At 42.8% G+C, this 15,011-nt stretch overlaps 1 protein-coding gene across 22 annotated transcripts in view; it reads right to left on the bottom strand.

Annotated features, from left to right (window-relative positions):
• LPP (LIM domain containing preferred translocation partner in lipoma) overlaps positions 1-15,011 on the bottom strand; it is a 369,106-nt gene that overhangs the window by 104,519 nt on the left and 249,576 nt on the right. Inside the window, exon 1 of one of the 22 annotated variants that reach the window (XM_026070828.1) lies at positions 978-1,039. The exons of the other annotated variants lie outside the window; for them this stretch is intronic. Within the exon in view, the coding sequence (XP_025926613.1) occupies positions 978-1,007 (30 nt within the window). The 5' untranslated portion in view covers positions 1,008-1,039. Of the gene's footprint in view, positions 1-977; positions 1,040-15,011 lie in introns of those variants that run through there. 22 annotated transcript variants of the gene reach the window in all.

Genomic DNA, 15,011 nt, shown 5'->3' with positions numbered 1-15,011 from the left:
TTCACAGTAAATGCAGGAAGCGAAGCAAAAAGAACACAATGTTCAGAGCTGCCACTCATGGTTAAATAATTAGTCAATATTACGCTCAAATGCTGCCTCCAGTGTTCATGCCAATCTGTACAGGGAGGCATTTGTCCTTACATTACTTTGGCGCCTCATTTCAGTAATTTCTATAAGCTGGCAGCCGGCCTCAGCAGAGAATGGGTCACACCATTGCTAATTCAGATAGATTACTAAATACAAATAAGAACAGAGAGGGATTAAAGGTGGTGAGATGTTATAAAAGCTGCAGTAAGTAATATATGCAAGAAATCCTTTCACCTGATTTTTATAAAGTAGGCCTTCTTTCCTCCCCAAGAAATGGGGGGGGCTAATTAGTTTATAATTAATACAGAATCATAATCCTATTTGGTCGACATGTGTGTGTATTGTTTTCTTATACACACAGAAATGCTATCAGTTCCTGATAGGAGGGATTCAATTGCTTTTCCACAGTTCAAAGGAGCCAACTCCTTTTGCTCAACAGTCAGTAACACTGTGGGCACTGAGAGGATCCTGAAATACTTCCCCAAACTGGAAATATCATTTCACTGAGGTATGGCTTCATCTAGATATTTATGTCATTCCTCCCCATGTGACATTTACTACAGCTGTATTTTTCTCCATTGCATTTGTACATGCTAGAAGGGTTTTCATGATGAAAGGAGTCATGATGGCTTACAACTGATCTAAAGCTGAACTTGATTCTCTTGGAGTGCTAGACGATGCCTGAATTGATGCTGTCGGCTATTTAAATAAGCTAACTTAGAAAGAAAGGACGAAACATTTTAAGAGCAATAGGAACGAGTACAGACTAACTCCAAGAACATTCCTGCATCATCTATACAGACTTTTAAAAATGCTTCTATCAAAGGTATGGGGATTATGTCAAGATTTACCTTAATCATCTAGAAGTTGCATGACTGTCTAGCTCATACCTGGTTAGGCTGTGGAAGTTTCACTTCCATCTCTTGCCATCCAAGGGCAGGAGTACTACAGACATGAATGAAGTTATCCTGTTGTAAAACAGAGGCAAGAAGAAAAGCCAGGTCTGGCACACAGCATCTCTCACAGCTCTGCTGGACTATGAAGCACCTTTCTGGAAGTTGTCCACAAGGAACAACGTTATGATCTTTGGAAAAAAAATTGCTTCCAATGCATTTCACCAGGACAAAACTCAGCAGAGGTCAATAAAACAGGCTGCAGCAATGCAGCAGCATAGAAGCACTAAGAAGCCCAGCTGAGTATCAGCTCCGTCGCACAATGCTGCTTACTCCTGGGAAGGAGCCACTTCCCCGTACTCTTTGCCTGGTGCAGAAGCCACTCCAAATTGGGCTACTGATTCACTACTACTCATTCACTACTAATGATTCACTTTGTCTGAGTTTTACTATGCATACCTGACAGTGACTTCATTAATCAGATAGCTCGCATCTGGTTGCCACCCTCCCCTGGCTGCTTCATCCATCCACACGGCTTGCTGGGGGAAAAGAAAGTGAGGCAGGATCCAAATTAGGAACCAGGTATTATTGCTGAAGTAGAAAATTTCTTTTCTTCCCCTTCTACCCCTATTCTGAAACACTCCTCCCAGGGAAATTTGTGCTGAGAAGTCCTTTTGAACAAACACATGTAGAGTAACAGAACATAGTCCATATGTACTAGCAACCAAAAATAAATTGTAGTCTGAAATGCATACAATCAAGTGGATTCATAATGTCTCTCTCTACGCCACAGTAACAGATGGTCAGTGAACTGTTACAAGACAGACCAAGACGAGTTAAACAGATGGGTAGTATTATTTTTATACTGGTTTATAAGTGAATATTTAAGTTTCCATTGGGTCATCTAAATTAGCATTTAAGGGACACACTCCTGAAGTCACCATCCAGCCAAAACTAAATTCCATGGAAGGCTTAACCCAAGGAAGATACAGTGACTTTTGCTTATGGCCTTATGCTGATGCTGCAAATATCTGTGGCAAAACTCTCTCAGCAAAGTTGGGCCAGTGTTGCATGCTTCTGCCACTACCGCTGCTGCTGCCTGAGACTGGGGTGCTTGCTTTCCATTGCCGCGACGGAGCTTTTCTGCAGTGATCTGTCCAATGCTGAAACATCCGCTGCTCCAGCTGCAGTGTGCAATCTGCCGGGCTCCTGCACTTCCATCTCATCTCTCTTCCTTCAATGTTTTTTGTCCTCCTTCTTAATTCTCAAAAAAGCACCGATCTAAACAGCTGGAATGAAGTCAAACAACTCAACTCAAAGGCTGAGTTGGTGTTGGTGGCTAGCACAAGCTGTTACGAAGGAGGAAAGGGAACGGGATGTTCTATAAAAGACATACATTTAAAGACTTGTCCAAGTAGAAAGAATGCAATACAAGCACCAAGCACACAGCTTGCTTTCCTCTGTTTTTGCAGCTTGCATTTTGTGGCCCGGGGAGGGGGGGGGTGCGGATGGCAAGTCTCTCACCCGCAGATCCTAAAATACACTGGTCTGCTTCACTTTACTCTTCCCGGGGATTAAGCACAACATCTGGGTTCACAAGAGGGCAGGGCAGGCTAAAAAATAAGTTAATTAACAGCTCACAGTATTTCACATCACACTCAAAAACCTAAACCAGCATTTGCTAAAGAGACCGGTAAGTCTGGATGCCTGACATCTCAAAGAATTTTGGCTTTTCAACAACCCCTGAGCACCCTTTGACAATCAGGCCATTTCACTGTTTTAAAGATGGGTAGAAAAATACTAGAGACATCCAAATTCTCTTAATTGCAAGAGGGGAAGAAGTGACACAAAATGCCTATGTTCTGTAAGTGCACATACACTGACAGAATCAGTCCCTTGCCCACAATATGCCTGGTTCACATCTGCCCTACATCTTTTTAACAAGTCTTGCAGTGGGCAGCTATGGATTAGCTACCCCCAGCTTTAAAAGCATTTTATTACACCAGGGGGACTCACAACTGCTTCAAGCATGACTATGACTCAGGCCTCTCTTCTGTATGCTGCTGCTGCAGCCAGATGTGGTCACAATCTTGGGAACAGTGCTTGGTTTTGAAATCCCACCACCCATGTCCAATTCTCACCTTTCAGAGTGACCATTATCTTCTTACCATTTGAAATACTGATGACTACTAAGATGAAGCTGCAGGGCTTTGCCTGCAAGCCTCAGAGGAGCTTGTACTTGTACTTCATTATGCAGGAGTTCCACACCGTGCCTGCATTATCTGTCCAGCTGCCATCGGAAAATAGTGCAAAAGAAAAATGAAACTCTCTTTGCAAGTATTTATTCCTAATTTACTAAGGGCTAACAGTAACCAGAGACAAAAATGAAAGCGTTCTCATTGAAATATTTCATTTACCTAACAGCTTGAAATCTCTAGGCTGAAGATTATGTGAACGCACATGCCTGCGTGCTAAGTCTTCAATTAAAGAGAATATAAAAACCTTGCAGTTTAGTCACCAGGAGACTTTTAAGCATTCACAGCCTCATCTCTTTGCCCATGAAATGTTAATGGGGCAACCATGCACGGTTGGCTCGACAGATAATGATTCAGATAGCAGTGGCTTTGTGATACCTATCGCTGGGCTTTAGAGGTGAGGGGGCCTGTCTTGCTTCACAGTCGATGACACCTTGTCAACATGCCACATTCTCCAAATCAGTTCAGGAGTTCATTACATCTGGATAACGCCCTTTTTGCTCTCTGGCTGATTGTTTATTAATGCTATGCACAACTCGGTGATTCATCAGAGGAGATGGAGTGGTGTTCTGCAGCAGGCAGGCAGCCTCCAGTTGATCTGCTGCCCTGGCTGGAGTTCACCACAGGGCTTTTAATTTCATGTATTTATTGCAGTTCCTGAAAGTCCAGTCCTGTTACAGACCACACTCATAAATGCACCCGACAAAGGTTCAGGGCTTGTCAAAATTGGTCTAATTTGTATGTTGTGTAAACAACATTAAGAGTTTGGAAGTTCAGTATTAAGCTATCAGTTATTAAAATGGCTTTTTAAAATATGCATGATTATAGAGACATTTGCAGAACACATTACTGTTAGCATGGCTTGTAGCCAGCACAGACCAATAGTCTGCACTGTGCTGCTCTCGGTGCTCTTCCACATACAAGGTAGCTGCCTACTACTGCAGCTGGCTTAGGGAGCTGTTCTCTTAGGCCAAGTGTTATAGTTCAGTGCACTCTGATGCTGAAATTAGTTTTCTGAGATCCTCTAGCAATTACACAGAAAAAGGTTTTGTAGGTTTGCTTGGTGGCTTAAAAACCTCAACTGAGAAATTGGCGGTACCAAAAAGGCTTGCAAAACCTAGTAAGGGCTTAGGTCTGCTGCACAAAAGGCCCACATTTTGAAATTCATTGTATTAAACTTTCATTTCTTTTTCTTCTTCTGCTCAGGCATCTTTGGGATGTCCCACTTTTCCTTCCTTCAGTCTCATCACTGGCAGCATTCCCTCTCCCATGCTCTGCTTTGGGTACTAGCAGAAAAGAGTTGCTGGGAGAGCAAGACCAAGATTTTCAATAGTATAGTGTATATACATACACAAACACAAACATATATATATATATATATATATACCTATGAAGTGCCTAAATTATGAACCTGGGGAGTTAAATGAAGCTATCTGGAAGTGCTAAAAGAACAGCATTTAGAAGATTGAGTCATTTGTTTTGGTGCCACATACACATGCATAAAATTACATCTTGGACCTCTGTTTCTAAAATCATATCAGCGGATCTCAACATCCAGCTACCACAGCTGAGCACTGGAGATGAGATTGGCTACAACAGAGATGGCACAACAGAAAATGAGACCCACTCTGGTAGACATTTAAAGTTGAAAAGTTTGGCAGCATGACTTTGGAACTACTTTTTGAGGGTGCACAATAAGTCATCAGAGATGACCTCCCTCTTCCAGGTTCAAGGCCCTACTTTAGGAAAGGCAGGAGAGAGGACTGGAGAGAAGAGGGGCAGGATAAAGAGCAAGGCAAAAAGGGGGGGAAAAAAGGCACTGCATTATATACCAAGACATAAGACAATTCTAGTTTTTTGGAATTATTGCATGAATGTTCTGGGTGAGTATGAGAATGTAATTTGCAGGAAGAATGAAAAATACAAGGACATTTAAAAGGCCTTGGATGTGACTCAGTTTCATTTAAGGGAAAAAAAATTGGCAATTACTTTATCACAGGTGAAATTCTGGCTCTGCCAAAGTCAATGGGAGTTTAGCCAGTGGCTAGGATTTAAAGCCATAATTTCTCTCCAGATTCTAGCAAGATCCAGTACCAAATTTATCTGATGGTCTGATTTTATCCCTGGAGACTGGAATTTTTTGGGAAACCCAAGAGCGACTGTTCCACTGAATGAATGGATTGTTTATAACACAAGATATTACTATTATATTTTACTTTATTTTTGACAGACAAATATACTACTGCAGAATTGCTGGGCTACAATTCTCAGAAACAGCAGTTAGCAGAACTTAAGTTTGGAGAACCAGTAAATCCTTGCTTTCCAAGAAAAAGGGGAACAATACCTAAAATAACTTCAACACTTAGAAAACATGAATCCATTCTTTTTGGCTAAATAGAGGCTTGTTCCTAAAACATACTTTTAGACACCTTATTATCAATCCAGTTTGGACCGAACTGGTGTTATGGTGGTTACTAAAGCATTTATGTTACTTGTTGCAATTATATCTTCCTTCTACCCCAAATCATAAACTTTCCCCCTTGCTGCTCAACACTGCCCCTACTCCATAAACTGTACTAGTCAGTTCATCGACTGCAAAATAAGTGTCAGTGAAAGCCATTGGTCTGCGCAGCAGATGAGAATGCAAACGAAAACCAGGGAATTCACCAAACAGATTTATGGAGGAGATTTTATTGGCCATTAGCAAAATGTCCACAAGACTCAAACTTTCCTCAGCAAATAACATTTGCAGTTGTAAACCAATGATACTGCAATGGAACTTTCCACCAAGGTATATGAAGTGGAGAGTTTGCTCGAGGAGAAAGAAAAGCTGCTGTGGTCAAGGTGATCACGCTCATGCTTACTCCCACTCCCTCCCTCTGTGCCTCAATTCCCTTTCTCTAGCCTGAGGATTAAAAACATCTTCTGGCTGTAAGTGATGATTGGCTTCAGTAGGGGTTGGAGAATGTTCAGAGTCTATTGGGGGTGTGAAGGAAAGCTCTCGCTCTGACTAGGAAGAAGGAATATGGACAAAACGCCAGCAAGTTGGGTTTTTATCCTCAGTTTTTTGGACTGTTGCACCCTATCAAAAGTCTCGTGCTTCCTCAAACCCTGCAGTTCCTCTTTAGCTGAGCTGTGAAGTTGTTTCATTAACAAACTCCATATAAACTCTCAATGACAAGGCTGGAAGATTTATGATTTTTGTCATCTTTAAATAACCATCATAAAAAATATCGGCACGTTGCTGAATTTGTTTGCAGGAAATTGACACTTACTGATGTCTGCTGTTAAGGGATAATGTGGTGGCCTGCTACAGTAACAACCAGATAAGGGACTGCAGTAAACTCAAAGGGGAAAAGAACTTTAGGTCAAACATTTTCAAATTCACGTGCCTGAAGTCACGCTTTGAAATGCATCTGTAAACACTAAATTGGAGGTCAGGTTTTTCAGAACTGCTGCGTATCCACAGTTCCTACTGAAATCAAATGTATTGCACTTTGGAAAATCAGACCTCGGGCTGCTTCTTTAGGAGCCTAAATATAGATGTATATGTCTAATGTTGGGCTTTAGAGAGAAAAATTTGGCCTCAAAGGAAAGGAAAAAGAGAAGAGAGATTGCAATGTGTCACAGCTGTGTCACTGCTGCAGTATCACTCTCTAACTTCACTAAGTTATTACTAATGAGAAAGATCAGCTTCCAACTTGTGTTTTTTTCAAAGCTGGAGTTCAAAGGCCTTGATTTTATATCATAGAAGGAAACTGAGCATTTGGCAACAGAGCAGCAGAAGTTCCCTCTTTTTAAGAGCAGAGAAGACAAGGCAGCCCTGGTCTCAAATCTACTCCTAAAAGCACCACAGCTCCCTGCCTGAACCTCTGTTGTTATCAAATTGGCATTAGGGCCAATGGCTTGACAGGGCCAAGTTGACAAATGTGTGCAGGGAAAGCCTCAGCATCCTTGTGGCACTGCACCAACAGCAAGCTGCATCAGGAGTCCAACGGACTGTTGGGTCTTCCCCAACAGAAGTGGCCTTTGCCAGGAGAAGTACCTGGGAGCTGCTCCCTCACATACACTTAATTGTGCTTCACTGACGGGAACAAGATGAGATAAACTCTCTAAGACCCTCCCAGCTTTTACATTTCTAAGATTCAATGAACAGAGGCACGCTGGGTGACACCAAGACATCTGGCTGTTTCCTCAAGATTGTTATGATTTTAGCAGAGACCCCCCAATTGCTCCTCTCTGCCAGTAGGAAAGACTTTTGGTTTCTCTTGATGTTCTCCATGCTGTAAATCAAGAGGAAAAGTGTAGCCAGAGAGGGGAGAGACCTTCAGGGGCCTATTAGTTATATTCCACTGGCACCTGAGACTTTCCCTGTTCACTCTCCCTGTCTCTTTCCATGCAGTCACTGGGCATCCCCCACTTACTCTGTAACTGTTGGTCAGCATCACCTCTTTTCTTCCATGCTCCCTAAAGCTTCAGTATAGGCCACACAAGAAATCACGCCCCATCTCCATCACAGACACACAGAGCTGGGCTAACATGACTCCCAACTCCAAAGCAGCCTTTTCAAAATGCCACCAAAAAGCACAAGCAGGGCAAAGGCTGTCTGGCTCTACAACTGCCCTTGATGCTGCAGCACAGAGCTGTTGTCCTTCAATGGAGCAAAATTAAAGTGGTGACCAGACTTTTAAAAACCTTCAGCACACTGGCTGCATGTTGGGTGCTAAACGCTCCAAAATCTTTCCCCAGAACATGATGCAAAACCCAAAGAAATCAATGGGTGTGAATACTTCTGCTTAATTTGCTCAGCTTGCACCAAACTATAGGCACAACCACCAGTACAGAACAGCAGCAACATTGAGGGAATGGTGGGTTCTCACCATCTCCAAAATGTAGGTCACGGATGTCTAAAGCTGAAGATAAATACCTGGGGCCAACCTGTGGCAGTCATAACAAGGTCCACCCGGAAATATGAACAGAAGCAGTGTTAAAAAAGAGAAAGGTGAGGAGCAGCAGCAAAGAAGTGACTGAAGCTGCAGACAGGTGAATAAACCATGGATTGTGCAGATGCTAACTACAGACATAACCAACAAGTAAAGGGCAGTACAAATGCAGCGAGCAAAACCCTAACTAATCTTACCAAGTCTAAAGAAAGACAGTATGGCTTGGACAGTCTCAGAGATAACAAATTAAAGTGAAGAAGGAAAACGAACAACAACCTTAGAAGACAGATCAGATACTGGGAAATAGAGCGTTAGAGGTAGCCTGAGTTATAGTCTAAATTTTGGTTGAGGAACAGTCCAGCCACTCTCCTAGGCTCAGGGATTGAAGCAACAGACACCCTGGAGGTGACTGCCTATTGTGGAAGGACCACAGGGCTCAGCAAGGCACGGCACTCAGAATATTTCAGTGTGAGCTCTCTGGCCAGCTGCAAATCCTACACAACTTAAATAAAACGTGGATCTTAATCAACAGATCGAATGCTGAGAAATTTGAGTGCAAGATGGGTGCCAGAACCCACAGCCAGTGAAAGTTGTTACGCACCAGAGGACATGGCCAGACCAGGCTTTGAGCCCGAAATGACTGATAGGAGCAGTGTGTTTTCTCTTTTTAATGCATTGCTGTTTCCTGCACTGTGTGGTTACAATAGCGCAAGCGACAGTGCAGTGAATGGTGACACCACACACTGCAAAGGCTAACTTCTCATGGCTCTTCTTGGGGCAAAACAGATGGAATTTGACCATGGCCTTTATTTGATCAGTCTTAGTAAATTCAACAGGGTTGCAAAACAAGGTGCAGAAATAACAGAAGGAGCGTCCCATGGTTGAAGATGTTGCAGTCTCAAGCTCAGAACTGGGCTCTAGCACACAAACCTAAGTGCAAACCTCGTGCCTGTAAAAACCGGCTTGCAGACAATAGGAAATTACGCTTCACTAAGCAGAAACTCAGCAGCTTGCACATGTGCTGTGTTTAGCACTGTAATAGAGTTAGAGATAACAATGGCTCAGGTTGACATGACAGGTTTGGAAAAGACAAAGGCTGGAAGGGTTCTCAAAGGCTCTGACACAGGAGTTTGCAGTCAATCCCCCGTGGTTTCTTGCTTCTCACACACTTCTCAGAGAAGTCGCATGCCAGAGCACTGTCAAAACCTTTCAGAGAAAACCCAGTCGCTCTACCCTGGTTCCTAGCACTGGGGTATCTAAAGTGCTGTCCTATATGACAACCATTTCAGAGCTCCTTTTGTTTGTGATAGACATGCATCTTTAACATCCTACTTTCTTTGGATCTTTCATTACCCAACTTCAGCTGGGTTTGTGCTTTTTAGCCAGGCAAATGCTTGCTCTTCTAGTTTGGTCAGTGTTTGCTTTTTCCTGCTGAAACTTTCTGCCTTCCCTTCTTCATATAGGAAATTATGTCAGTGGTTCAAGGAGCAACACATCCACCTCTAAAACGACTGCTGAACGAAGATCTTGCTATCTGGTTAATATATCTACATTCCACTTCAGACTTTAACCAAGGATCACAGAGAACTAGAATTGTAAAGGCTCTTCTAAACTGCAAGATGTCTTTGCCTTTTATTTGCATTTTAGGCACTGTAAGGTAATAAGGAGACAACATTGTTCTTGTTGTTCTAAATGCTGCAAGTTCTGCAGGATCTCTCTCATAACCTGCCCCACAAATGGCAGAAAATGCTGTTCTTGTATGTAGCTGGCTCTGGAGAAATTATGTTTAGTAATGCACCCTTGAGAGATGATTTTTCAAAGGAGAGGCAAAACAAAGTACTTGACTCCATTGTGATCACTGCTGCCAACACATCCTAATGCTACCCTGCAGGCCAAACTACAATTGTTAACATTCATTACAGGGCACCATCTCCTAAGCTCTGGGCACCCCAAAACAGGCAAGAGCAGACGGGTGCGCATCTTTTGAAAAGCAGGTGCACGAACACATCTTCTGAACATTACAAGTATGCAAGAGGAAAATAACATTCCCTTTCTTGGAACTTATTTTCAGCAGTTGAACATTTCACAAAGAGAAACTGTTAGTGCAAACACTCAGAAGGTCAAGCTCTAAATAAACAGAGAGACAGAGTGATGAAAGGGGCTAGTTGTTATTAATCAAGCTGAGATGATCACAAGTCAAAAAAAGCAAAGCAGCAATGAAGACAGAGAGCTATAAGCATGCTAGAAATTTTGGCAAGATCATACATGAAGATACAAAAAGCAAAAGTTGCATTCCTCAGTCTGAGATGCAAAATGCCCAAAAAAATCCTCTTCCCTGTTCCCTGGGATTCCCAGCTACTTTTCAGCTCCTTTCATTGACTTTAGGAGGATCAACAACTGGTTTTGCACTAGAAATGAGCACCACCTATCCCCATATAAATACTATCCTCATACTAAGGTAAAGGATGAAAACAAATCCAATTTGTACCTACTAAGCCAAACCTTGCTTTATTTTCATGCCTTAACAGGATTTCCCTCCAAATCAGGTGCACATTTATCCATGACACATAATACCAATGAAACATGCTAGATAACTCACATCAAAAGAAATCTGTACAGAGTCAATTAAGAAAAAAGGGGGGAAAAAAAAGATGAAGGAGGAAGACATTAGACAACAGATGATCATTCCAAAATTTCCTGGAAACTTTGATGATTTAAATGTTATTTAAAGATTTCCTGTTTTACTAGGGCTTGCTTTTCTTGCTTGTTTACCAGTAATGTGGCACTGTTACACTGAACACAAATAGGTACTTTATGAAGAAAACGCAGAACTGTAGAAGTTACAGATCACTTCTTGGCTTTGACATCAAATTCAAACCTGATAAAGAATGTATCCCAGCTAAGGACTGGCCCTCCTTCCAACAAGCTGAGCCCCAAACATCAGCACAGTCAAAATCTGGCTCTACAGTTTGTAGCTTGATGCTAGGTAACCTCTACCAGAATCATTTGTGGTTTAAAACAAACAAAATCCATTGATGTCTCTGAATCATCACATTGCAATAGTTCAATTTTTAAAGGTGGATTTGTTTCAGTTGTTTGAAGACCTTTTGGTGGGATTGGTAAGCGCTTCTTGGCCAGAAGATGACACAGCATCAAGGACACCATTCTTAGGAGGAAAGAGCTCTCTGAAAACAGGCACGTGTTTATACCGCACAATGTCTCGTGTGTAAGGCTGCAAGTAGCTGTCTGCAGCTGCTCACGGGACAGCAATGTCATAGCTCACTGAGAAGAAGAAACACATTTTGGACATTCCTGTGAACGTTAAACATTTGCTAAAAGGGCAGGGAGAAGTTTTCCCTCACACACGACAAAGGAAAACTTCTCTGTGCCATCTCACATCATGCTGTACATCTTGTCCTCTTCCTGCTGGCACCCAGCCAGGCAGTGTAATTAGAGAATAACTGATGTGACCAGAGCAAGCAATATGGTAAATACACCAAGATCAACTGCTCCAGCTGCACAAGTTCCAGTGTCCCAGCAAAAGCGAACGAAGGCGCTCAACAAAGCCAGCAGCTCTCTGGACACTGAATGACAATGGGAAAGTCTCCAAAGCAAAGACTGTGACCGCAGCAGCTCACGCACTGATGGGAAAATTAGCAGGTCTCTTGAGATGCTGATTTGTACATGCAGCACCAGCAGATTTGTAGTAACCCAGATAAAGAGAGCAATGTCCTTGGACACAGGCAATGGCCTTACACAACAAGAGGAACTGCAGACACTGTTAAGCCTGAAAGTCTTTTGACTTGAGAAAAAAGAAAACAAAAAGAAATGACTGTTGGTACAACAGGTCAGTATGCTTAGGAAACCAGCAAGGAAATAGCAATGAACTGTTGGAACTCATTGCGGCAAGAAATCACGAAGACAAACACTGCCGGGTCAACAGAGCATCAAAAATATGGAAGCTTAGCCCTGGCCTGTTGCCTCTAGGTGTTGTTAAAACATGAAGAGTGAAGGAGGTAAATGTGTATGGTCCAACCCTGCAAGGTGCTGAATGCTTTCAAAGGAAGTCAGTCTTTTGAACTTGCACAAGTTCTTTCTTATACATTAGAAGATGCAAGAGGGAGATGTAGAGTGAGGAAAAGGGAAGATGTACATTCATGAATAAACATGTATGTGCGCGCACTGTGGTGGCAAGAGAGGGAGAACATAGAGAGACCAAACAAGCAGGGTTGACAGTGCCTTGAGCTACACTCTGAGCCTTTCTTGAGGTTTGCTCTTACAGTGCCTCCCTAGCAGGAACTTTAGGCTGGCTCAATCGCCAGGCTGCTCTAGCCTTTAGACTAAGACAATGCAGGGGATAAACTTACATGATGCATGGACAGCGCTGTACTCTAACGAAGAATACAATCAGCTGACTGACTGAGACTCCTTTTCACTACAGAAGGCTGGTGAGCACTTGGAACCCCCTTCCCTTGAGCTCTGAAACAAGCAGACGAGGCGGCTGCACTCTGATGGGCAAACACACACGCAAAACATTACTGGTGTGCTTTGCTTACTGCCCCATGTCCATGCATCCCAGCCAGCTAGGCAAATATCAATCTGCAGTATCTCTTGAAAGACATCCCAACTTCAGCTTCTTGCCTAGACTCACACATGATGCACACTTCCCAGGGAGACACACAGACATACCTTTACCCTCAGACCTTCCTTAACAATCTAGTGCAGCAGGAATACAAAGGAAAACTGAAAGACTCCCTGAAACTCGGATTTGTCAGTTTGGATGGACCAGAATACAACCCTCAGACCTGACAGGTGCCTTCACAACTTCTCCTTTTAAGAGGAAGCATGGACCGCTGAGTGTTAAAACCCCTGGGTTCACTTCCCCACTCAAGCACCAACTCTCTCTTTGGACTTGGGCATGTTAATTAACCCAACCAAGCTTTGGTTTCCCCATCTGTAATGAAATGTGCCAGCCACTCAGAGGCGTTCTTACTCATAATCCATCACTGCTTGAAGACAGAAGTCCCCAGATTTCTTCCCTTGTGGGCAGATTTAGAGATCCCACCAGAATCACTGTGAAAGAGGTATGAGCCACCTGTATCATATATGCCTTGGGCAAGAAATCCTACATGGGAAATTAGTGTGGGACAGCTCATCCAAGAAAACTCAAAAGGGAAAGGAAGGGAATACAGGGTCCAAGCCATCAAACCCTAGGCAAGTTCCTTGGTCAGAGTGTGCCAAAGGCTGAGGCTATGTCAGTTACATTAACCCACATTTTTGGTTGAAAACTTCTTCTTCCCATGTTCAGCTGAAGGCTGTAAGTTGCAGTCCTCTGCTTAACAGCATTTTTATCTCATTGGATAGGAGCAGAAATCATGGCTGTGATCACAGGTGAACAGCTAGCACTAAGAATGCAGGGAGACCTCTAGAAGTGCAACTACCCAACAGATACATGACATCACCTAGTGAACTCCAGACTCAGAGTATGTCAGACAGCTGCCAGGTTGCTTCCTTTTGTCAGGTAGATTTTTATATTCATTCCTGTAGTCCCCTGATTTATAAGTCCTCATGGTTTTCCCAGCAGTCAAATCTCTTGGGCTTCTGCCAATCTAAATCTATCAAGTAGCAATCACACAGGTCTGAGGAAAGCTGCACACCTTTGCCAAGGAATCACATTCTCCTGCAATTCTAGTGAAAATCAGTGTTGGGGAGCAGAACAGCTGAGGCAGATATGAGCTGTATGAAACCATCAGCAGTAAACCCTGATCAGCAAAAGCTCAGCCTACCTGCCTTGCTCACTCTCATCAGAATGCTCTGGACCTTGTATATTGAACCTTACAGAGACTTGGTATATATTCATTGCTGAGGAGTGAATAGCTGCCTCTTGTGCAGAGCATAAGAGAAGCAGAAAAAAACCTCTCTCCAAGAAAACAGGATGTGAGATACAGAGAAGTCCTGCTGGGAAAAATCAAGAGCAGTGAGCTTGGAAGAAAGCTTAGGAAAAATATAAAACTGTAAAGATGGCACAAGTTTTTAATATTATTCCTGCTTTACATCTACAAGGATTCCTGTTCACAACCCACCCATGCTGACATCTATCTTTGCTACCTATCTATACTGCCAGCTGTCCTTTTTGACTAGTCACCCATTGCCTGTTGTGTCTGTGCACAACCAATCCCAGTCAGCCAAATCCCACTCAGAAAGATGCAGAAATCCTCCCCAGAAATGGATGAATATCCACTCTGGGGTGTCATTTACCCAAGTTGTTCAGTTATTGCATTCCTCTTCATGCTTCTTCACAAGAACTCACACGGGGATACGTTGTTACATGGAAAGGAAAATCTCTCTTTGTTCAGAATTATTAACACAATCAATGTCTTGCTCATCTCACAAAAAGAAAAAAACTGTCAAAAAGTGTTAAGGCTACCGTACACCAATCCTAGCTCTCCTAATTACCAGCGCTAATCAAGTATACAGACTAGAAGGGGCTAGTCTGTGATTTAATCAGTCTCCTAGCTGTTGTTCAAGAACCTCAGATGACAAACACTACATTAGGCTCTGATCTATGCTTCCAGCTGTTATTAAATCAACAGAGTCTCTCCAAAGATAATACAGCTCTACTGACACCACTGGCACCTCTAGCCAAATATATGCATCGCAAAATCATAACCTGTATATTATAACTCCAAGCGCCTTCATAGGATGGATCAAACCCACTGCTAAAATACCATTCCATATATGTTCCATATACGAGCTTTGTATATGTGGTGTTGTATCTGCTAAGGCTTCTTTGGATGTTTGCGTGTTTTTGTCCCTGACTTCTCAGTTTGCTC

Source organism: Apteryx rowi, unplaced genomic scaffold (genome assembly GCF_003343035.1).
Source record: "Apteryx rowi isolate R43461 unplaced genomic scaffold, aptRow1 scaffold_32, whole genome shotgun sequence".
Lineage (NCBI taxonomy): Eukaryota > Metazoa > Chordata > Aves > Apterygiformes > Apterygidae > Apteryx > Apteryx rowi.
The sequence above is the reverse complement of the archived record's forward strand: the minus strand, read 5'-3'. Positions and strand labels throughout refer to the sequence as shown.